The following is a 24022-nucleotide window of genomic DNA, read 5'->3' on the forward strand; positions in this document are numbered from 1 at the left end:
AGCAGAGGCGGCCGGGTGGGCTCGGCGGGCTGGGATCCCGCAGGGCCGGCGTCCGGGGGCTCACCGGGCCAAGGGCGTCTGATGCCCGCACGCAACCACCCCCTCGGGCTTCCTCCGCCTGTCGGCTGCTTCCTTCTCCCGCCTTTCGCTCTAAGTCCTTCCGGGGCCAGGGCCCGCAGGCCGCGAGCCACGCTTGGGGGCGGTGGTCTAGGAGGGACGCTCCAGTCCCCGCCTCAATTTCAGACCCTCCTTCGGGGCCTCGCGGTGCTTTTCCCGGCGGCCCTTTCGCCAGCGTCCTCGAGGACTTCCGGAGCGAGGTGACGTCGGAGCGTCCCTTCTACGTAAACGCCAGGCGGGGCCCGGGGTTCGAGGGCGGAGAGCGGAGACGATTGCTGGGAGGCGACGGTTTGGCGAAGAAAGATCTCACACGGGAGCGGGACTGGCGGGTACGTGCTCATCTTTCTCCCACTTTCGGGCCTTCGCCTTCTCAGGCGAGCGGGGCGGAGAGGTTGGGTCCGCCCGGCGCGCGGGTGGGGCCGGGCCGGGAGGCGGCGCCTCGCGAGGCGCCCCTGGTACGGCGGGACCCGGCCGGCGTGAGCGCGCTGCCCCGGGGTACCCCCTGGCCGTGGTCGTCCCTCTCACCCCTCCGAGCTGTTTGGGAAGGAACAGTGGTGGTTTTAGTAATGTTTTCAGGGGTTGTTGGGTATCTGTGTACGCGTATGTGGGCATCCCCTGCCCCGACGTCTCTGATGAGCCCCACACCTGCCTCTGAAATTTCACAGGTCTAGAGTGGAACGCTTGTTTCACTCCTCTGGCCTAACTATTCCTCCTTCAGTCTTATCCCTTTCAGTCAGTGGCACCATCCATCCGATTGCTTAATCCACAAATGTAGGTAGGAGTCATTCTTGGCTTCTCCTTTTCCTTCATTTCTTACATAACTATCTGTAACCCCTGCCGGCTTTGCTTTCAAAACATATCCAGAATCAGACCACCTTAGTCCGTGCTTACAGCTCCCTAATGACTTTCCATTGCAAATGCCGTACCCTGACATACAGGGTTCTGCTCTCCCATCAGTGTACTCCAACCGCTCTTTCTTCCTTTTCTTCCAGTAAGTCAAGCTTGTTCCCACTTTAGGAATTTATAGTCACTTTCCTTTAGCCTGAAGATCTCTGCTCCTAGATCTGCATGGATGGCTCCTTGGCATTGAGGTCTCAGCTCAAACATCAGGCCCCGTAGTGAGGCATTCCCTGGCTACCCAATCACGGTTTTATTTCATTCAACAAATATTGTATTTATTATCATTTAGCACCTCTTGTGTGTTGGATAGTGTTCTAGATGCTGAGGATGCAGAAGTGAACAGAAGAAAATCCCCTGCTTTCTTGGTGCTGATGACCCATTCAGGAATGGATGTCCACACAGTGCAATCAGAGGGAGTGAGCAAAGGGAGAGTAGTAGAAACTATTGGAGAGGTGCAGGAGGGGCTTTGTAAGGACTTTGGGCTTTATATGAGTAAGTTGAGAAGTTTTTGGAGAGTGATCTGACTTATTTTCTAATAGTTATCTCTCTGGCTGCTACAGGAGGAGGGCAGTTAGGCTGTTGCAGTAATTCAGCCAAGAAATGTTGGTGGCTTGAACCAAGTTGGTAGTGCAAGTGGTGCAAAGTGGTCTGATCTGATTGTATTTCAAAAGCAAAGTTGATAGGACTTTCTGAGGCATTGGGTGATAGTGTGAAAGAACAGGGAGTCAAGAAGAATCCCCACATGTTTTGTCTGAGTAACAGGAAGAATAGAATTGTTGTGTACTGAGGTCAGGAAAACGGGAAGAGCAAGTTAAGCGTTTGGTTTTGAACAGCCTCGCAGCTCTCTGGCTGCAGCTATCCAGTAGACAGTTGGATATGAGAATTTGGAATTCAGGGAGGAGGTCCAGCTGGAGATATAAATTTGGAGTCATTTAGTGTATAGTAAACAAATTTCCCTTTATTTGTCATTGTTTCTCCTTTTTCTTTTTTCATGGACGTTTCAAATATTTACGGAAGTAGAGAAAATTCTATAATTGTATGTATTTTATCAACCAGCTTCAGCAATTACCAACTAATGGCCAGTCTAGTTTCACCTATTTTCTCTCCCCTTGCCCAGTTATTCTGAAGGAAATGGAGTTGTTCAGTCTTTGGGACTAGATGAGAGCACGCAGAGGGTGAGTGCACACGGAGCGATCCACCAGTTAGTGGTTGGGGCAAGGAGGAGGGTGCCCAGCAAAGGGAACCAAGAAGCAGCTCTCATCCCTGGTATCTGCATGGTTTTTGTTTACTTACTTGTGTCTGTGTTCTCTTCCTAGAATATAAGCTTCAAGAGAGCAGAGACCCTAACTGTTTCTTGAAGGCCTGCCTCTGCAGCACTATTCTCTGTGCCAGGCACTTGGCAAAGTTTTTGCAAATAATAGCTAAGAATATATAAATAGAGTGAGAACTGAAAGTGGATTTAGAGTGAGGGGAGGTCATTTTGGGGTGGGGGTAAAGGCACATGTGGAGACCCTGAGGCAGGAGAGAGCATGGCTTGTTTGTGGAACTAGGCGAAGTCCAGTGTGGCCAGAGACGCAGACGTGAGGGAGCATGTCGGCTGAGATGAGCTGAGAGTGGTAGAGGAACTATGTATGTGCCAAACACTGGACCTATTCCTTTCTGTCCTCACTCCCATAAGGTAGGTACTGTCACCCCCATTTTACACATTTGGGCGTTAGAACTCAGAGAAGTTAAGTATCTTGCCCAAGTTCACATACTTGCTCCTAGCTGCACCCCTTCTAAAGCTGGTGCTTTTCCTAAGTGTCAGGTTGCCTCTTTCTGTTTGTCACTGTAACATTTGCTTTATAAAAGAAACAATGCAGTCTGTTGGTTATAGTGTCGATTTGACAAGGTTTGGCCACAGTAGCAATTTGTGTATTTCTTCTGGCTTATTAACCTAGGGCTCTCTTGGTAGTTATTTCTTCTAAGGAAGGCGATTTGCACAGCTCAAAACTTAGGGGACAAAAAAGAACAATGTGTTTATAATTGAAGGTATTGGCACACAGCTTGGTTGATTTGGGTTGGACCTGGTGCTTTTTTGTATCATTTACTGTAAATGTTTGCATGGCTTGCCCCCCATTCAGGTTTCTGTTCAAATGCTACTGCCTTGGAAAGACTTTACCCACCATCTGTGTTTTAAAGAGCCCCTTCATCACTGTCTCCTTACCCTGCTTATTTGTCTTCAAAGCCCTTTTTATCATCTGCCTTTTTTTAGTCTATTTATTTATTTGTTTACCTTCTGTCTCTCCCCACTGGAGTGTGGACTCTAAGAAAGCAGAAGCTTTTTGTTTTTCATTCACTGCTATATCCAATGTCTAGAACAGTGCCTGACATAGAGGTTGGTGCTAAATAAATACTTAGTGAATGAACGAGTGAATGAATGGATCCCTTGGGCTCCTGGGCCCATGCTCGTTTGCATGATTGATTAGCTTCAAGTTTACTTCAAGTCATAATTAAAGACTTGGACATTGTTTTTTCCCCTCACTTACTTCCTAGGAGATATTTAACTGAAAGGAATCCGCCCCACTGCCGCAGCCACACCAGATGCCTTCTTCCAACTCATCAGACCAAGAAGATGACCTGGAGGCCTGTGTTTTAAGATTTTCAGACCTGGATTTAAAAGAGACAGGTCTTATCAATCCCAGTAGCAGTCTCAAAGCAGAGTTAGATGGCAGTACAAAGAAGAAATACTCATTTGCCAAGAAAAAGGTAAAGTTGCTGTTGCTGTTTCAGGATCATGTGTGTATAATTAATGCAGATACATCCAGAAGTAGCTCATCAGGGTTATCCTGCAGGGAGCGGAGGGCTAGTGAGACACTACGCTGCTGCCATGCTCCAGGTAAGGTCTAGTCAGGACCATTAACCAGTGATCTTCATTCAGTGCCAGGCAAAGGAGACTCATAGGCCAGGTGCGGCTCTGGAAGGTGTATGGTGGAGTGCTTGAGGGCAGATCCTGGACAGATGGGCTGGGTCACTCTCCCCGCCTAGGGTTATGGAGGACTCCTAGGAACCCAGGAGACTTAGTCAGAAAGAGAACAGACAGGCAGCAGGACAGCTGCCATCTAAGGACTCCTGATCTGGTCCAGCTGGCTGGGCTCTGTTGGTTGAGAGAGGGGACAGAGCAGCGCAGAATGCTGCAGGCTTGCTGAGGAGAGTCGGGGCGGTGTTGATGCTGCTCTTGCATGCCGTTTATTCCTTTTTCAGAGAACAGTGATTAAACCCCCTCCTCCTGCTCGAGCACAGAGGAAGGAAAATGATTAACTGAGGAGATGCAATTGAGACTTAGTTTTCTTAGTCCAGTCTTTGTCCCTCTTTTCCAAAGTTATATTTTCTTGGCTCCATGTCGGTGAAGATTAGATGTCTCTGCTTATAATTTCCTATCCACCACCCCTCTGCTCTCATCTCGTACAGATTTCCTTGAAAGTGAAACCCAAGGGTACAGAAAGGTTTTGAAAAACAGTATTTTGCAGTAATTTCAAATTTAGAGAAAAGTTGCCGGAATTATACAGAGGACTCCTACATCCCCTTTGCCCAGAGGCGCCATTTGTGTTTCACCAATTGTCCCACATGGCTTTTATAGATCCACTCTAGGGTCACAGATTACATTTAGTTGTCATGTCTGTTATATCTTCTTCAGGGTGGAACACTTTCTCATTTGTGTTCCCTGAAATCATGACCATGACATTTTTGGAGATTACAGTGAGTTATTTTGTAGAATATCCCTTAGTTTGATTTTTACTCACCTTTCCTTATGATTAGATACAGGTTAGTGTTTTATTAACAAGACTGTCCCACAAGGGATGCTGTGTTCATCTGGCTGTATTCTATCAGGTGGTTCACAGTGGCGCTTTGTCCCGTTACTGGTGATGTTAATTTTGGTTACTTGATTGAGGAAGTGTCTATTAGATTTCTCTGCTATAAAATTATTCTTTTTTCTCTTTTAATTAGTATTTTGGGGGAAAATACTTTGAGACTGCATAAATACCCTATTTCCTATCCACCCTTCATCTGCTAGTTTTAGATCCATTGATGTTTCTTTGCTGAATTGATTATTACTGTGATAGTTGCTAAATGGTGATTTTCTGATTGCTTCAGTCCTTCTAGATTTACTACTTGTCATTCTGCTGTAAGGAAGAGCTTTCTTTGCTCCTGATTTATTTGTATCGGTGTGGACTCAAGGATTCTGTTTTTTCGATGGGTTATAATCCATTACTGTCATTATTTGTTTTGATGCTTAGATCATCTCAGATTTGTCTGGGAGCCCCTTCAAACTAGTATCTATGTCCTTTTGACATACCCCCATCAATTCTTTGAGCATTTCCTTACTTTCTGACTCAACAAGATGTTCAAGGAGCCCTGGTTCCTTCTGGTGGAGAATTGTGAAAAACCAAAACCTGGGGGCTAGGTGAGCTTATTGCTATTAAGGTGTTGCTTCTCCCAGGCCCTGTGTTGGACAGAGCTAGGAAAATATATAGATGAATACATATACATCTGTATTACCATACACATACTTCTGTGTCAATAGAAATCAAACCATGAGTTCACACCAGTATCTTCAGTTCCATTCAGCGTCACAAGATTCACTGTAACTCTCCCTTCTCCATATGTATAACTCCCCTATAATGAAGTTTGGTGAAGAGCCTAATTCCCGTTAGTCCCAATATATTTACTTATTCCCCTATATGCAGTCACTTTCCCCACCCTGCCAAGCTGCCTCCCCTACCCGGGGCTGCCTTCCCCACATAGGTTTCACCCACCTCTGAGCTGCCTTCCTGGCTGCGGCCTGCCTCTCTCTCAAACAGACCCCACATGGGCACTAACTGCTGCTGGGTCCTCAGTGCCTTGTTCAGGAGGCCCTAAATTAAGACCAGTGCCAGGCCATGTCTGCACTGGGCCTTCTGTTTTGTTCAGGCTCGCCTGATGGCTTTTTGACAAAGGAAGAAAGGAGGAAGGAAGGAAAGAAATTCAGATTTTAAATAGTATTTCTTTACGGACTGTGAATTTTTAACGCCTCAATGATAATGGGGCCTTGGATGCATAGGCCTTACATTTACATATAAACTAACAATTGTAGTAATTATTCATCACAATAATTGTCAATTGAAATAACCTGTATAATGACCAGCCCGTTACTGGTAAAAGTAAAACTTGTAAAACTCCTGAGTACCAGCAGTTAAAGGACAAGATTTGAAGTTTGAAGTTTAATATAAAGAAGCACTTAAGTTGACATATACATGCCATCTCCTCTTCTTTTTTGTCTATCTGGAAGGATTAATTGCAAGGGATGCTAAAAAATGCCTTCCAGGGTAATTTCAGGCTACCCCATTCTGCTTCTTCAGTCTGAGACAGTTCAGATACTTTTGTGTCCAGACTGAGATAAGTCCAAGAGTAATGCTCTGTAACTTTAATCGTTATTCTTCGGAGTGCCCACTTTTGGATGCTTTACAGTAGTCTTTAGATACATTTAAAAAATTATTTAAAAAAATTATATATGTGAATGTGTGTATGTAAATACCTCCCTTCCTGTTAGACCAGAAGGGGACAATCCTTGAGAGGCTAATAATCATGGATCCCATTTAACTTCTATTTATACTCAAAAAAAGGGATAAACAAAGTTGAAAAACAAATGACAAGCTGGGAAACAAATTGGTGATAACTATGATCAACAAAAGGTCACTAAAACCACTTACAAATCAGTAAGAAGATAAATTAAGTCCGCAGTAGAAAAATAGGCAACAGATGTGAACAAGTAAGTTAGAAAAGAACAAATAGAATCAATATGAAAAAATATTCAACCTTACTACTAATCAAAAACATGCAAATAAAAAAAATATTTCATTTGCCTTTTATTTGGGTTAACATCAAAAATATTGACAGTAAAACATTAAACACTGGTGAAACTCGATGCTGCGTTTAAATGGCAGCCTCATGCGTTGTTGGTGAGCGTATAAATTGGTCCCATTTTTCTGGTAGTCACTATTTATCATAGTTTAAAATTTCATGCTTCTTCACCCCAAAATTTTTCTTCTAGATATTTATACTAAGTAGATGGTTAAAAAAGTATAAAAAGATATATGCGTGGAATGCTCATTCAACATTGCTTATAATTGCAAATGTTGGAAACAACGTCCATTAGTTGGGAATGGTTAAGAGAATTATGATACAACCATAATTTTCTATTTAATTGTTTTTTATAATAAACACAAATCATTTTTATAAAAACAGTAAAATTATTTTCCAAAGAACAAATTAAAACATTTTGGTACGTTTCTTTCCAGAGTTTTTCAATGTATTTTTGATTGTAGTTGAGATTACATTGTATAAGCAAATTTTATCCAATTTTTTTTTCATTTAACATTATATCCTAAATATTTCCCTATGTAATTTATAACTGGCTGCTTAATATTCCATAGTAAGTATACTCCATAATTTCCTTGACCTTTCCTTTTTGGAAATGACTGATAAGGTTGTTTGTTGTGTTTTACTGATATTTGCCCAAAGTTCAAATCCTTTCCTTAAGAACAATCCCTAAGCAAACCAGAAACCCCTAAGGAAAGACAAAGTAAGGAATTTTACTGAGACTCTTAGGCTTAAACCCAAGGTTATTTAACAGTGACATATTTGAAATATAATTGTAGGCGTTTGCCCTGTTTGTCAAAACCAAAGAAGTTCCAGCACCTCTTTTTGAATGTAAAGAAAAATGGTGGAAATGCTGTCAGCAACTCTTTATGGACCAGACCAGCATCCATAGACATGTGGCAACACAACATGCTGATGAGATTTGCCACCAGACTGCTTCTATTTTAAAGCAGCTGGCTATGACATTGAGCACCTCGAAGAGTCTTAAATCTGCAGACGAAAGGAACCCTCTAAAAGAGTACCTTACTCATGACCATGAAGTATCTGCATGGCTCCCTGATGTAAGCTGTTTTAGCCCTGATGAGCTGATAAGGTAAGAATTTCTTTCTGTACTTTTGGTTTAATTTTTTAAATGTTTTTCCAGCCAGAATCTACTACCTATCCACTAAAATGGCAAGATCCTTAAGGCACGGAATTTCTCTAGGGGCCTAAGGTAGGCTGGTAAACATGTACTAGGGATAAGAGAAGACCACAGCCTGTGTCGTAGCATATACCCACGCAGCTGGCAGTGTTCGCCAGGTTTCTTGCAAGCCATCCTACTTCTCACCTTCTCTAGGGAGAGGTAAAGAACAGAAAATTGTATTATTTTCAAAGAGAAATCAGAAACTTTAATGATTCCTCTACCCTGAATAATGTCAGAGCTAAAAAAGGGCTTTTGTCATCAGATGTGGTTTTCTGAGCTGAATGTGTTTTAGAAAGAATGTTAACTTTTAGAATTGAGGGGTAAGATTAAAAATTTAGAGTCTACCTTTGAAAAACTCACCAAGTCATAACAGAATTCTAGAGGAGAGATTACTGATCTTGAGCAATTCCTGAACTAGTTGGTGAAAAGAAAATGTCCAAATTTGATACACTTTTGTCACTAGTATTCAGTGCCAGATTCCCCTTGTTAATCAGAAAGAAGAGGAGGAAGTTAGAGAATTGAACTTGGAGTCAGTCTTGAGCTAGTCACTAAAATTCTTTGTACCTCGTTTCCTCACTTCTAAAATTGGAATAGTAACGCCTCTTCTGCCTCCCTCACGGTGTCGCTGTAGGAATTATGTAAGTGACAATGGGAGGAGCGCTTGTGAACCATAAAGTGCTGTACACAATGTGGCCTCTTCATTTCTCTATGGCCCTGCACCTCAAGGAATGTGCTTTCCGGTTAGAGAAACAGAGAAAAGGATGCATGAAATCATTAGCAGATGATACCAGACAGGCTCTGTAATTATCGGTTAAATTGTATGGTTCAGATAATAATTTGTTACAGGAGTTTAGAGAAAGGAAAATAGGTAGGCTCTAAAATAGACAAGAAGGTTTCAGAGGAGACTAGACCCTGAAATATAATGAGGGTATTGATGAGAGAGTCAGATTCTAGACCGGGATGGGACCGTAATTATCCACCATAGCATTCTCTAACATAAATTCTGTGCATCACTAGTTCTGAAGGATGCTGTCAGGATTGAAAAGAGGCACTAAAGACAAATAAGTTTGGGAAGCACTGTGTTAAAATGTTCTTTATTGCAGGACTTCTCAGAGCCTTCAATAGATAAGGGGCTTTCACTGACTCTCAAGAGGGAGATGTTGTCTGCAGGATTTCTCAAATGTGATTTCATAGAACGGCCTCAGAGCACACTTTGGGAAATGCAGTTTATTTCAGTTCTCCACTTTTACAGATGAGGAGATCAAGGCTCAGAGATAAGAGACCCACCTAGGTCGCCCAACAAGTTAGTATGAGACGACACAGTGCAGTAGAAAGAGCATGGGTTCTGGTGTCAGAAGACTGGTGTTCGAGTCCTGACTGTCACTTTGTAGCTGTGTCACCTGGAGGAATGGGCCTCAGTGTACTTAGCTGTAAAGTAGGGGTAATAATAAGGTGTCTCATAGGTAAGAGGATTACGTGAAAAAATGGAAGTGAAGCCTTTATGTAGGGCTAGAGATTCAAACAGCTACTGGCTTATCTTAGAAGATAAGCCAGAACGGACTCGAATTACCAGGTTTCCTGTAAAATGGGGTTGTTAATACCTGTCTCATGGATATGATTAAATGAGGAAATCGAAGTAAACTCAGTTTTTGTTAAGTAAGAAGTTCAGTGCAGATGTCTTTAGAGCAAATACAGACGGGAGCTGTGTCTCTAAGCAGGAGGAGGACACTGGTAGGAGCAAAGGTAGGCATGAGTTGCTCCATCTCGGCCTTCGCTCCGACACTGCCTGGGTGTGCGTTATGAAGTGTGGCTTCCTTATGCCAGGGCCTTGAATGCGCTCTCCCTCTGGTTTCTGTTTACAGTGGCCAGGGCGGGGAGGAAGGAGAGGTGCTACTGTATTACTGCTACTGTGACCTGGAGGATCCCCGTTGGATCTGTGCCTGGCAGACAGCTCTGTGTCAGCACCTGCACCTCACAGGCAAGGTAACACCTTCTCCCACACCCCATCCTTCACGGGGCTCCGCTTGCCTCCAGCCTGGATTGCAGAGGCTGTGCTCGTCACAAAAGGATTCACTGTTGGGTTCTTAGAAATTAGCAAAATCCCGCCAGGCATTTAAGTAGACTCCTAAACAGCTCTTAATTTGGCGGCATAGACCAGGGGTCAGCAAACTTTTTCTACAAGAGCCAAATAGTGACTATTTTAGGGTTTGCACAAAAAACTACTCAACCTTGCTGTTGTAATATGAAAAAACCCATAGACAATATGTAGGAGAATGGGTATGGTCATGTTTCAGTAAAACTGTATGCAAAAACAGGCATAATCTGCTGACCCCTGGCGTAGGGAAATGTTCTTGGTGTATTAACTGGGAAGACATTTTACACAACTGTATACACAGGTGTGATGCCAAGTTGCTTCTTAAATTTTTCTAGAACATGCCAGGGTCTTTTACCATTTCATGGTATTGACATGTGCTATTTCCTTTCCCTTTAGAATGGTTTTTCCCTGGATCTTTACATAGCTTATTCCTCGCTTCAGATCTCTGCCCAAATGTTATCTCCTCAGAACGCTAATCTGAAGTAGTCCTCTCTCAAAACATTATCGCCTTCTGTCCCCTTTTGCTCAAAGAATTTACTACTACCTGAAAGTATAATCTGTTTGTTATATTTATCTGCCTTGTAGAATGGAAGCTTCATGAGGACAGGAAGTTTGTTTTAATTAATTGATGTATTGTCAATGCTAGGACAGGGCTTAGTACATAACAGACAGTAAATATTTGGAGAGTGTTGAATAAAGGAATGAGTGTATTTTTGTAGCAAAACTGCAAGTGTATGTTTATAAAGATGGAGGATAGTAGATAGCAAAATGTTAATCATGATTATTGCTACATGATAGGATTATCAATGGTTTTTCTTTTCCTGTTTTTATTTCTTTGTAATATCCTCAATAATGTATGTGTATATATATATATATATATACACACACATATATGTGTATATTGTATATTTTTAAAAATTTAAATCAGAAGAAAGTGTGCTAGGTTCCCTCTGTGATCCCCTCTGGTTGTGACACTGTACTATCTTACACCTGTTCTTTCTCACGGTGTCCCAGGTTTTAATGCCCTGAGGCAATGATTTAATCAGTCTGTGATACTCTCCACACCCATGTCTTCTAGCAGACAGTGACTGAAAGCTTCATTTACCTCATTCAGTTCATCACCAGGTTGCCCCATTTCTACCTCCATTCACTCTGTCCTCCACATCCACCACCTGCTACCAAGCCCTCTCCTGCCTAGTCCATTTCAGTAGTTCCAAACTACTCTCCATTCTTCCATCCGTGCCCGCCATTCAGTCCATTCTCCACACAGCAGGCAGAGTGATCTTAAAAGGTAAATAAAATCCTGTCACTCCCCCGTCAGAATCTTTCACTGGCTCTCCAGTGCATTTAGAGTAAATGCAATTCTTTAACATGCCCTTCAGCTCCGGCGCGATTCGGCCCCTTCCTAGCTTTTTCACTTATCTGAGGCCATTCTCCCCTCGTACTCCAGCAACATGGTCTTTCAGTTTCTTGGAGCCCACAAAGTGTTTTTGTGTCTTTGGGCCTTTTTACAAGGAAACTCTCTTCAAGGAACTCCCACACCCACTCGATTTCTCCTGTCTAATTTTACTCAATTTTCAGTTCTCAATTTTAATGACACTTCCTCAAAGAGACCTTTCCTGACCTTCAGTCTAAATTCCTTTTTTCTGATACACTCTCTCATAGCATCTTGTCCTTATTTTTCATAGTACTTGTCAGTATGTAACTTCGATCTTCATATCTGTGACCTTCCTTAGTCTGTAAGCTCCGAGACGTCAAGAACTCTATCTCTTTACAAGCACAATTCCTCGCGCATAGGAAAAAGAAATTAGTAAACATTTGTGGAATGAATACATTTATCATCATCTATATTTAGAGAATACCGAAAGACGGATGTTCTCCAGTAAAGCTGAATGTACAAAATATGAAATCAACCTCTTTCCTTGTTTTAGGGCAGATTTTTATTCTTGGCCCAGCCCAAGAGGTGAGCTAGCAGTGAGGGTCCCTACCCACATGGTGGTAGCACCTGCCTGGATCTTAGGTCTGAATTCTTAGGCTTCAAGGATACATGCCCAGTTTACTGAGGCAGTTTTCTGTTGGTGGGAGATTTGGCAGAATACTGGCATTTAGATAGGGAAGGAAGTGAAGTTGAAAATTCTGGAATTATGGAAAGAAGCTTCTGATTCCTATTGCTATCCATATCCTTATTGCCTCAAGAAATTTGAGAGGACGCATTGGAGGCTTTGGAAAGGAAAAATCACAAGATTCCGAGGCAGTAAGATCTGGTTTTGAATCTCAGATCTACCATCTACCAAATCTGTGCATTGGGCAAGTTACTTGATTTCTCTGAGCTTCTGTTTCCTTTTCTGTCAAATGGGGATTATACATATCACAATATGTACCTTTCAGGACTGGAATGTAAAACTCCCGTGTCACAGTAGGTACTCACTGGATGCTGAGGATTGCTCTTCATCTCTGAGGTGGAAGGCCTTACACCCCACGGAGCCGCTTTGCCGCTTTCTGTTGAAGAATCCTAGGGATTGAAAGTCTAACACATAATTAGAGATTGCTCTGCCCCAGCTATATAGGGGGTAGATGTGCTTGTCTTTTATTTGGGTTTTGAGATTAAAATAACATAGGAAAGAATCTACTAGCCTACCCCAAAGACAGTTACATAGAAGTATGTATGTCTTCATTATATCTGCCACAGTCAGAAACAGTTTTAGGGTCAATATCCTGACCCTTTGACTAGTTCAACTCTATTTTTCTATGTAGTCCCTTAAAAAAACATAAGTTGGTAGTGGGTATGGTAGCCTGTACAGCAGAGATGGCATACACTTCCTACTCCCCTCTCCCGTGCCCAGGACAGACTTCCCTAGCCTGCAGCACTCTTTCTCAAAGAGCCTGGATGTGGTCCAGAGTCATCATGGTGGAGCTCTGGATAGCCACTACTGGGTAGTTGGCATTGGCTTATGAAATGAATCCCATTTATCTCCATGCCCTAAAGAACTGAATCACTGAGGTAAGAAATGAAGTATTTTCTCTGGGTCCTGGAAAACAGCATTCTTTAAAATTTTTCAAATTCTAGTTTATTGGTAGGTACCATTGTTAGATAAACAGTACTAACAATGTAGGACCTCGAATTAAGTTACCTCTCTTTCCAGAGATATTTTACCACAGTGTTGTACCTTCTCTCTAGTACTTTTCTCTAGAGAGCTCAGCTGCCTCTAATGATTATCCATCTTTAAAGCCATCCAGAGGATTTTGTAGTACCGAAGCTACTAACTTTGCAGGGCCCCAGAGCATTGCCTCTTAAGGCAGGGCCTTCACCCAGGCTCTCATGTCCCTTAACCAGTGAAGCATTTCAAAGGGAATACAGGGTTTGAGAAGCCAAGAAGCCTTAGATGTGGATACATGTTCATTTGTTCAACAAATAGATATTGAGTGCCTGCTTTATGGCGGGCACTGTCTGTGCACTGGTGAACAAAACACATACACTTGTCCTGGAACCTGTATTTCAATGGGTGAGTCTGCTTTCCCCCAAACATTGCAGAGATGGACTCACATGCTTTCCTAGCCCTCAGCCTTGCTCAGTGCTTTTGGACTGGCAAGATCTCCTCAGCAGTGTTTTTCATTGTTGGTTCTCTTTTAACCCCGTTTTATCAAGATGAGGAAATTGAGGTTCAGAGAAGTAAATTAATTGTCTCAAGGCCACATGGAAAGTAAGTGGCAAAGCTGAATCTTGATCCTAGATCTGCTGACCTAGACTTAAGCTCAAAATTCATTTCTTTGGCCATTTGACAACTATAATTCCATGGCATTTCATTCATTCCATTCTCTTGTTCAGCACACATTGAGTACCTCGTCTGAACTGTGGGAGGTGCCATTTTAGAAGACTGTGTTTTTGTGTGGTGACACTTGGGGGTCCACAGCAGCATCTCTGCTTTTCTTATTAAACTTGTTGACACACAGGAACCTGTTCTGCCCTGGGAGGATCTAAATGAAGTTAAGAATAGGCTGCATTCCCTTTCTCTCACCATTTTGTGTCTCAGGTTCGAATTGCTACAGAAGGAATAAACGGGACAGTTGGTGGAAGCAAATTGGCCACCAGACTCTATGTGGAAGTCATGCTTTCCTGCCCATGGTTTAAGGATTATCTATGTAAGGATGATTTTAAGGTAAGAGAAATTGAAAATAAAAAGGATTTAAAGCCGTCTCCTTCTGCGCAGTACCTCTTCCCGCTTTAGGTTATGAAGAGGAGATCAACGTAGAGAAATAACCAGTGCCAGAAAACAGCCTCTCCCCAGCGGGCTACGAGGCAGGGCGATAGAAGGAGCATGCTCGTTCCAGTTCTTCCACTAAGTCTCTGTGTGATCTTGGGCAAGGTGGTGCCCTCTCTGGACCTCAGTGTCCCTTCTTATAGAATAAGGATATTACAGCTTACACAAACTAAACTCCAAATCTTAAACATGTTGGCTCATTTGAGAGACCACCTGGCTATTTCAGGGGATCACTACTTTTAGTGAACCTGGAATTACAAGCTGAGTCCTTCACACCACACGGGGAATAAAGGTGTTGCTCTGATAGCTGAGCGGCTTTGTCTGAGTGGCTTTATGCTTTACCATAATAGGTGATCACGGCGGTGGGAAATACCTTGCTAGCATTCGTGCTGGTGATGATAGGAGAAGAGAGGTCACAGAACAAAAGCTGAGATGAATCTTACATGTTGAAATTGCTCAGTGGTATTTCAGTTTTATAGTTAAATGCTTATTGCTATAGAAACATCTTTTCAATTTAACAGTTTTGCACGTGGTAGATACACAATAAATATTTATTAATGTTGAATTATCTGGAACATTCCAGATAATCCCTTTCCCCACTGAAACTCTGGTTTCTAATGTGAGGTTTCTTAAGAATTCAGATATCGTATTATTATTATAAAACAGACATGATTCTTATATTTGGCACTTGTCTTATATCTGGAGATGGGAGAGAAAGACTGTTTTGTTCTGTTTCTCATTGGCCAGACCAGCAAAGGAGGAGCTTGCTGTTTTCCAGAACTGCGTGTTGGTGTATTTGAAGAAATCGTGCCCATGGGCATCAGTCCCAATAAGATCTCCTACAGGACGCCTGGTATGCTTGCTTTCAGAAGAAAAATTTTGCTCTTCTTCACAGGGTTAAAACTTAATATAGAGATAAATGTGAAAGTTGGACACCCTGATCAGCAGGAGCTGTGATGAATCCTCTTTAAAATAGCTGTGGAGTGGCTAATGCTTGGCTCCATTCAGTGCTTAAACTGATTCTTCTCTTTGGTGCCACGGTAATTAAAGACTCATCTCTTTGAATGACTGTCTTCGTTAATCTTCTTGATGATGGTTTGGCAAGAAGTTGTTTTCTCTTTCCAAAGATAGCAATTTGGGAAGAGTAATTATTACTTGTAAATAGTTCATCAACTGAATAGAATACACAGGCTTTTGGCTACAGGAAGCAAGTGGCTTTCAACCCCAAAGCACTTCTTTGCAAGTGCTCTAGAATGTTCTCTTTCCCTCTTCCTCTTGATACCGTAGATGGTTGGAAGACATTTATTTGGTGGGGTTTTTTGTTTTTGTCTTACTTTTACTATGAAAATTTTCAAACATTAAAAAAAGTAGAGAAAATAGTATAGCGAACTCCCATGTACCACTATCGCAGCCTCAGCAGTTACTAATTCATGGCCAGCTTTCATGTGTACCCCGCCCCTTCCCCATCCTGGGGCATTTTGAGGGGAATCACAATGTCATGTCATTTCATTCATAAATATTTTAGTAAATATCTCTAAAAGATAAAGATTTTTAAAAAATAACCATAAAATCATTATCACATCTAAAACATTTTCAGCAATAATTCCTTAATATTATCAAATGTCTAGTCAGTACTTAAAATTCCCAGTTATCTCATAATTTTTTAAGTTTGTTTCCATTAGGATTCAAGTAAGGTCTACTCGTGGTTGATCACTATGTCTCTCTAAGTCTCTTTAATCGATGGATTCGCCTTTTTTTTCCTTTGCAGCATGTTTTTTGAAGGAACTGGGTCATTCTCCCAGTCTGGATAATGCTGATTGCATCTTCATGGGATATTCCTCTTTCCTCTGTGTTTCCTATCAATTGGTAGTTAGGTTTAGAGTAGTGCTGTCTAACAGAAATAGAATTTGAGCCACATATAGAATTTTACATTTTCTAGTAGCCACATTTAAGAAAGTAAAAGGAGGGGCCAGCCCCGTGGCTTAGTGGTTAAGTTTGCATGCTCTGCTTCGCCGGCCCAGGGTTTTGCCGGTTCGAATCCTGGGTGTGGACATGGCATCGCTCATGAGGCCATGCTGAGGCAGCGTCCCACATGCCACAACTAGAAGGACCCACAACTAAAAATAGACAGCTATGTACTGGGGGGCTTTGGGGAGAAAAAGGAAAAATAAAATCTTAAAAAAAGTAAAAGGAAACAAGTGAAATTAATTTTAATAATATGCCTTATTTAATACAATGTAGCCAAAATATTACTTCAACATATAATCAATATAAAAAATTATTGTTATTTATTTTACCTTTTTCTCGCATGCTGTCCTTGAAATCTTGTATCTGTGTCACACTTATAGCACCTCTCAAGCCACATCTCAAGTGCCCATTCACCACATGTGGCGAGTGGTGACCATATAGACATTCAGATCTAGAGACTTGATCAGATTCAGGTTTGGTTTCCTTTTTCCTTTTCTTTCGGTTTTTTTTTTCCCCAAGACTACTTCATAGGTAGTATTGTCCTCTTTCATCAGGAAGCGCAAAGGTCTGGCTGTCTCTGTGTTCACTTTTTAATATGTAAATATTTGAAAGAAGGCTAAAAGTTAAGCCAGAGGGAAATGGGAGGAAGATACTAGCATGTGGGAAGAGAGACTCATGCACTAAGGAGAGGAGCGCCAGAAAGGGCTGTGTCTGCATAGTGTCCGTACCTTCGCAGGAGGCAGGATGACTACAGACAGCTCTTCCTTGGTGCTTCAGGACATAGCTCAGGGCGTTAGGGGAGAGCAGGCTCCAGGCAGTGCTGTGCCGCTTTCCTTTGAGCCAGGTTGTTTGAAGCACCTCTTTTAAACATGTGCATGTGAGTCACTGTCCTGTCGGGCCTTTGCAGGGCCAGTAGAGAGCCGCAGTGATAGCAGCAGCGGGAAGCAGTGGGAACAGGTTTCCCCGCGGCTCCCTGTAGGTAGAAGTCTTAGCAGATTCCCAAGCTTCTCATCATGGTTTTGAACCTCCCTTTCACCCCACTGTTTGGTGACCATGTAATTATGTGACAGTAACATAAAATCTGGCCTGGTCACATTCTCCCTACAATCCTTGGTTAGGCAGGTCAGAATCCTGATTCCTTGGCCATGCTCGGGGCCTCTAGCCCCCTCTAGGAACCCAGCAGTTTCACATGGTTGTGGGATTCATCCTTAAGTGGAAGGAGGCTCCTTTGGTGCCATCAGACTCTCATGAGTGGTGACTGAAGTCACCATAGCCCCCGCCCATGAGGTGTGGTTACTCCAGATTCACTGAAAGTTACTCACAATCTACTGAGATGTCTGGACCCCCAAAGATACAGCATATTTCTGTCCTGGAGAGTTGAGGAGACAAAGGGCCCCACCAGACAGGTTCTCACCTTTTAGTTTCCTTGTATTTTACTTCTTTTCTTCCTCTCCTTTCTCTCCTCTATCTTCTAGCTTTTTCATCCTTTTCTCTCTCTTGCTCTTCTTCCTCATATATCCTTCCTGCTATCAACCTCCCACCCTTTTCTCTTTTACTTGTGCACACAAACTTAGACACATTCTTCTTACCCTTTTGTATTTTTAAAAAACATATTCCAACTTTATTCCACAAATTTGTGCTCACAGCTGCCTGTGCCAAGGTTCTTAGCCTTGAACTTGGCTCAAGCTTTGTATAGAACAGTTTACAAAGCCTTTGGTCAAACACATACACACCCAGGCTTCTTCATGTACGATGAAAATGCGATACTGGCTGTAAAAAGGAGCAGCAAACTCATATGGCAATTTAGATTCCAGCTGTCTGGCTTTTATCACTGGGTTAGACCGAGTATGAGGATGCAAAATTCTTTGACTAATTATTTCTAAACTGCCAGGTCTCCATAATGCTTATCTTTGGAGGAAGGAAAGTGAGGATGTCTGGAATTACTAAATTATTTCATCATGATCATCAGATGTTATTTTCAGACATCATTGCAATTATGAAGAGGAAAGGTTCGGGTGCACAAAATCAAAGCAGCATGTAAGTCATCAGGCTGGGCCAGTCATGATTAGGTTTTGTTTTAACAAATTTTTTGGTTTGGTTTTAGGAACCCATTTATCCCCAGGTGAATTTCATAAAGAAGTAGAGAAGTTTTTATCTCAGGCAAATCCAGAAGAAAGTGATACTATACTACTGGACTGCAGAAACTTCTATGAAAGCAAAATAGTGAGTAAGAACCAGAATTGAGTTCAGCGAAATGGTAGGGCTCCCCCTTCCCACAGCGTGGCATGTCCCCAAGGGGCTGCTGTGTGTGCCCACCTGTGGCCAAAGCACAGGCCTTCCTCCCACTGCCAGGAGCTTCAGAGAGAACCCAAGCCTTTGAACTCAGGATCTGGTGAGAAAGTCTACAAAAATATGCATTAAAGATATCTTGAGGAGATAAATGAATCAACAAGCTTTTAGTATCATCTACATAGATCATCAGATTATTTTGGAATAAACATTAAGTAATATGAAGGCATTTGTTGAAAAGCTAAGTATTTTAAAAGACGTTATTTTGAAGGAAAAAAATACCATTTAGCAATAGACTTCTTTAGATGTGAAAATAAAATTATTTCACAGCAAAATGTACCTGAAAGTATAGAAGACAATCATCACATCATGAACAGTAATAAGAAAAACTGATGTTGATTGATAAATTTCCAGTTAATAATATTGAGACTTTTTTTTATCCATCTATCACATTTATAGAGTTTCTCCTTTGTGTCAAGCAATGTACTGGTCTCTGGGGGAATTCCGTGGTGAACTACAACACCAAAAAAAGGTTTCTTCCTTTACAGAGTCTTGTTCAGTAAGAACAGTCCTCTTTGTAAAATTTGTTGCTTGATAATCCAATCAGGTTTTTCCTCATAACCTGAAATTTAAGGAAGAATAACACTGACAGAAAGTTGTATAGTTATTTCTCAATCCTCTGTAACTCTAGCTTTCTGAGGCTCTTTAATTTTATATATATGAAAATATATTTCATATATTTATATTTATAAATATATAAAACATTTATAAATATTATTTATAAATTTATATATTTTGAATAAAGATATATAAAATGTGTTTTATATAAAATCACATTGCAATACCCAAAGGCAGAGTAAAATTGGCCCAGTGAGAGTCTCTGAGAAAAATGCTATTTTGTGAACTTGTTTATGGTAATTTTCACCTCAATTAAAAAAAAAAGATATCTTGACACATAGTGTGCTTTTGGGCTCCCATGTGTCAAGGGTCTTGTGAAGTGTGCTTTGGGCAGCCTCTCCATTTCCCCTGAGGACTCTGGGAAGGTGTCCCACAGCCCACAAGCCTCGTTCGAAGTTCCACGTCTTGAAGTTGAGGGTCAGAGTGTGGGATGAGAACAGCAACTAGCAAGTGCTTCCTTGCCAAGGGCTTGGGGGGCAGAGTGTTTGACACAGAAAGAACCTTTGTCCTTCCCACGTATGTTTTTCTGACCGTTTTCCTTCTGCTTTCCTTCTATATTGTAGGGACGATTCCAGGGCTGCTTAGCCCCAGACATCAGGAAGTTCAGTTACTTCCCTAGCTACGTTGACAAAAACCTGGAACTTTTCAGAGAGAAGAGAGTGCTGATGTACTGCACTGGGGGCATCCGCTGTGAGCGGGGTTCAGCCTACCTCAAAGCCAAGGTGGGTCCCCCGCTCTGGGGCACTGCAGGCATGGAGGGGAAGGGAGCTCCACCCAGCAGTGTGTGGAGCTTCCCAGCTTCCCCTTCTCCCCTGCTCCCATGCCAGCCAGCCAGGGATTTATTTTCCCCTTGTATGGTTCCAGCACAGAGTTTGTAAGTACAAAATCTGAAGATCTTAAATCTCAAGATGTGCAAAGCACTTAATAGTCTTAGAGACTCATCAAGTAGAAAAGGGAAAGATTAGTTAACATCGCCCTTTTCTTAATCCTTTTGCTTGATCCTGAGAAGAGCAAATTCAGTAACATTGCATGTCTCAACAGGTGTCTTCCTATATTTAGGGGGCAGCAAAAATAGTTGGGCTTTGCAGGATCTAGAGAGTGAAGGCCGGACTGCTGTCATCACCCATCCCCCTAGTAGGCAAGATGTGGCCAGTTGGTTCCTGGGCCCCTTGTTCAGCAATTTCTGAGTCCCGCAGGGGAGCCAGGAGCCCTGCTTCTCATCCCTCACCTCGCACCACTCCTCTGTGGAGCTTCGTACTGGCCTCGCTTGTCTCCTCAAATTTCCTGTCATTTTTCCACACATAGGGAGTGTGCAAGGAAGTGTTCCAGCTCAAGGGTGGCATCCACAAGTACCTGGAAGAGTTTCCTGACGGTTTTTACAAAGGGAAATTGTTTGTTTTTGATGAGCGTTACGCCTTGTCCTACAACAGTGACATCGTGTCAGGTAGGTCAGCACAGGCCCAGAACCTAAACACAGGATCAGGAACACACTCTGCATTAACCATTCTGGAGGCAGGCCAGTACTGATTACCTGAAGGATAAAACAGGGAAAAGAAGTATGTGGTACCACCATTTCCCAGCAGAGCTGGAGATGCAGCCGTGGACCAGAGACAAGCCTGGACCAGGAGTCAGGAGGCATGCACTGGGATCCTGGCTTCTCCATTACTAGTTAGGAAGGGCTTGCTCTGTTTTGATCTCGCTTCCTCTGTCCACCTGCTAGGAGTTGAACTAATAGGTCAAATCAGGGGTCTTAACCTGAAGTCAGTATATAGAATTCAGGGGTTCTGTGAATTTGGATGGGAAAATAATTCTATCTTTGTTTTCATAACCCTTCACTAAATGTAGCACTTCCTTCAATTAATGAGGGTAAGCAACAGATCAGTAGTAGCAGACGTGACTTTATCATCAATAGAAATCACAACGTTCTTACATGTTATGGTTGCTGCGGATCTCACAATAGCGTTTCTGTTCATCGTCGCTTCAAAGTGGAAATGGTTATTAGGCCCACCACTAGGTCTTGTTATTTAATGTGTTAATAAATATCTTACTACATCACAGATTTTTAAAAATGTTTTGATATTTTGTATTCCTATATAATTAGTCTCCTTTGTACTCCTATGTACTTTATTTTGTGCATTTTAAAAATATTTTTCTAAGACAGAGTCCCTGTTCTTCACTAGAATGCCAGATAAATCCATAGCACAAATAAAAGAACCCCTAGTTCAGATGGTTTCTAGATACATGTGGTCTGCACTTTTGAGTGGTAGGTGGGGCATCCCAAGGTGGGAGCTGAACGTAGGGCCAAGGCCGGCGGCAGGGGTGGCCAGGAAGGGGTGAGCACGGGAAGCAGTGGTTGGACTATCGTTTTGAGTCCACACTACCATGGTACCAGATGAGGGCAGTCAGTGAAACATGATGGAAATAATCCTTAAGAAAAATGGCTCCTGCCCCTGGATGGCACAGTTTTGGACAGGAAAGGTCACAGGCAGACAACCATAGTGGCTGTTGTATTTTCTAGAACTCCTGTGACCAGGGACTGAGATAATAAGATTTGAGTTTGATTGTCTTCTCCCGTTTTTTCTTGATCTTATTCATGTTAACAGTCTTGTATTTGTGTCTTTTATTGAAAGCTACTTCACATCTATTTTGGAGCTAGTTGGAGTATAAATTATACATAAGTAGAAAGAGAGGATTTGAGAAATGTTACTGAGGAAATGTTGGCAGGACTTGATGGGTACCTGAATGAGTGAGAGGAGAGAGAAGGCCCAACGGTAGCTTAGATAACTAGGTAAGGAGACTTGAAGACTGCTGAGGTCATCGATGGTTACAGGAAGCCAGCAGGGAAAAACGGGCCGAGTAGGTAAATAAGGTGAGTTGTAGAAACCAGGTGGTCAAGGTCCACCAGCACCAGCAGGAGGAGCTCGGGCCCGGGGAAGAGGGGCGCAGACTGCAGCAGTTATTGTAGCTGCAGGACCGTCTGCACTCAGGTGTGTCGTCTCACTGAAAAAGGCAGTGATCTAAAGGAAAAGACCATTGCAAAGGGGGTAGTTGAAGAGCTCTGGAATAGTTAATGGAAGAGAGAAAGAAACATTACTACCTGTTTTCTAAATGGAAAAAAAGAAAAAAGGGTCAGTGAATGCTGGAATCAGGAAGACAATTTCCAGAAGCAACCTCCCCGCAAAAAAGTGGGGGTGAGAGCATTTTTTGTTAGAAGACAGAAGATTTACTATTTAGAAACCTTCCCGAGGCCCAGTAGAATATATGAGATTCTGGCGAGCTCAGCGTTATATTTAGGAACTGGAGAAGTGCCTGTCTGCACATGCATGTGTGTATATGTGTGTCTGTAACTGGGGTTTTTCTTTATTCCCCAAAATGTGTGTATCTATAACTAGAACTCTTCTTTCTTCCCCAGAATGTTCATACTGTGAAGCCCCATGGGACCAGTATAAACTGTGCTCAACTCCCCAATGCCGCCAGCTCGTCTTGACCTGCCCTGACTGCCAAGGACAAGGATTGACAGCCTGTTGTGTCACATGTCAAGACAAAGGAGGCAGGCTGGCTTCAAGCCCCACCCAGAACAGCTTTAAAGAGGAATGTGAGTGTACAGCCCGACGGCCACGCATACCCAGCGAACTTTCACAGCAGGCGCGACTCCCTCTGAGCCCAGAGCCAAGGCCTGATGTGGGTGAGAGTGGGCCGGGCTTGTGTGAGCGGCACCATCAGCATTTCCCCAGGCCTTCACAAAGCTAGGTATGGGGTGACTGTGTGCTGGAGAACATCAAGGCTGCAGCAACAGAGAAATGGGGAACTTTAATGCTGGCCAGTGCCACCATGGCAAACAGGTCACCATATTGGCCACCTATACTTCACAGGTGGAGGCAAGAAGGAGTTGGGTACTGACCACTGACTTGAGACATTATGACTCAAAAGATGCTAGAGCACAGAAAAAGGTGAGCTGTGTGGGATCCCAAAGCTGCTAAGGGATAGAACCTTGAGCCTGGAGACCATGTCAGTCATGCCCTTTCTGTCCCATGCAGCAGGGCTGGTAGTAGTCATTTTTCTTGTCAGCACACCTGTCCATCCTGGTGGCAAAGGGTGAAAACCATGGCCCTGGAAGCGGTCTCCCCAGACCCAAGCTACTTAGGTCATCTGCCATTCACCTTACCCTCATCTCTTCCCTGCTAGCCGGAGAGCACAGATCAGGATCTGCAGACTAAGGCCTGTGGCTCACCTCCTGCTTTTATAAATAAAGTTTTATTGGAATAGCTACTCATTCATTTACATATGATCTGCAGCAGAATTTAGTAGTTACAACAGGGACTGCAAAGCCTAAAATACTTACTATCTGGCCCTTTATAGAAAAAATTTACCACCCTCTGGTCTAGATCAACAGCTCATCTGATAGAACAGATGGTCTTAAAGATGCAGCCTGCCTTCATTTTTTTGTTGATATGATTTCTGTAAGAGATTTTCCCTTAATAGTCTCTGCTTTCCCCCAACACCTACACTCTGAGCTTTCAAGTACAGTCATGAGCCGCATAATGACATTTCGGTAGTGTTGGACCGCATATATGACGGTGGTCCCATAAGATTAGTACCATATGGCCTAGGTGTGCGGTAGGCTGTACCATCTGG

General features: G+C 42.7%; 1 protein-coding gene across 1 annotated transcript; it reads left to right on the top strand.

Moving 5' to 3' along the window:
* Positions 1–308: 308 nt before the first annotated feature.
* TSTD2 (thiosulfate sulfurtransferase like domain containing 2) lies at positions 309–23657 on the top strand. Its single transcript, XM_014859747.3, has 10 exons — positions 309–446; positions 3553–3765; positions 7695–8008; positions 9961–10081; positions 14225–14350; positions 15200–15305; positions 18525–18643; positions 19951–20109; positions 20693–20831; positions 22800–23657. Exons 2-10 carry the CDS (start codon positions 3601–3603, stop codon positions 23135–23137), a joined length of 1587 nt encoding a protein of 528 aa, XP_014715233.1. The 5' UTR covers positions 309–446; positions 3553–3600; the 3' UTR covers positions 23138–23657.
* Positions 23658–24022: the final 365 nt, after the last annotated feature.

This window comes from Equus asinus, chromosome 10, assembly GCF_041296235.1.
Source record: "Equus asinus isolate D_3611 breed Donkey chromosome 10, EquAss-T2T_v2, whole genome shotgun sequence".
Classification (NCBI taxonomy): Eukaryota; Metazoa; Chordata; class Mammalia; order Perissodactyla; family Equidae; genus Equus; species Equus asinus.

Bases quoted from the DNA above. Each gene is read 5' to 3' on its own strand.
- TSTD2 (XM_014859747.3), top strand. From the start codon at position 3,601: ATGCCTTCTTCCAACTCATCAGACCAAGAAGATGACCTGGAGGCCTGT. The intron at 15,306-18,524 runs GTATGCTTGCTT...GTTTGGTTTTAG, and splicing joins GATCTCCTACAGGACGCCTG to GAACCCATTTATCCCCAGGT. The intron at 20,832-22,799 runs GTAGGTCAGCAC...TTTCTTCCCCAG, and splicing joins CAACAGTGACATCGTGTCAG to AATGTTCATACTGTGAAGCC.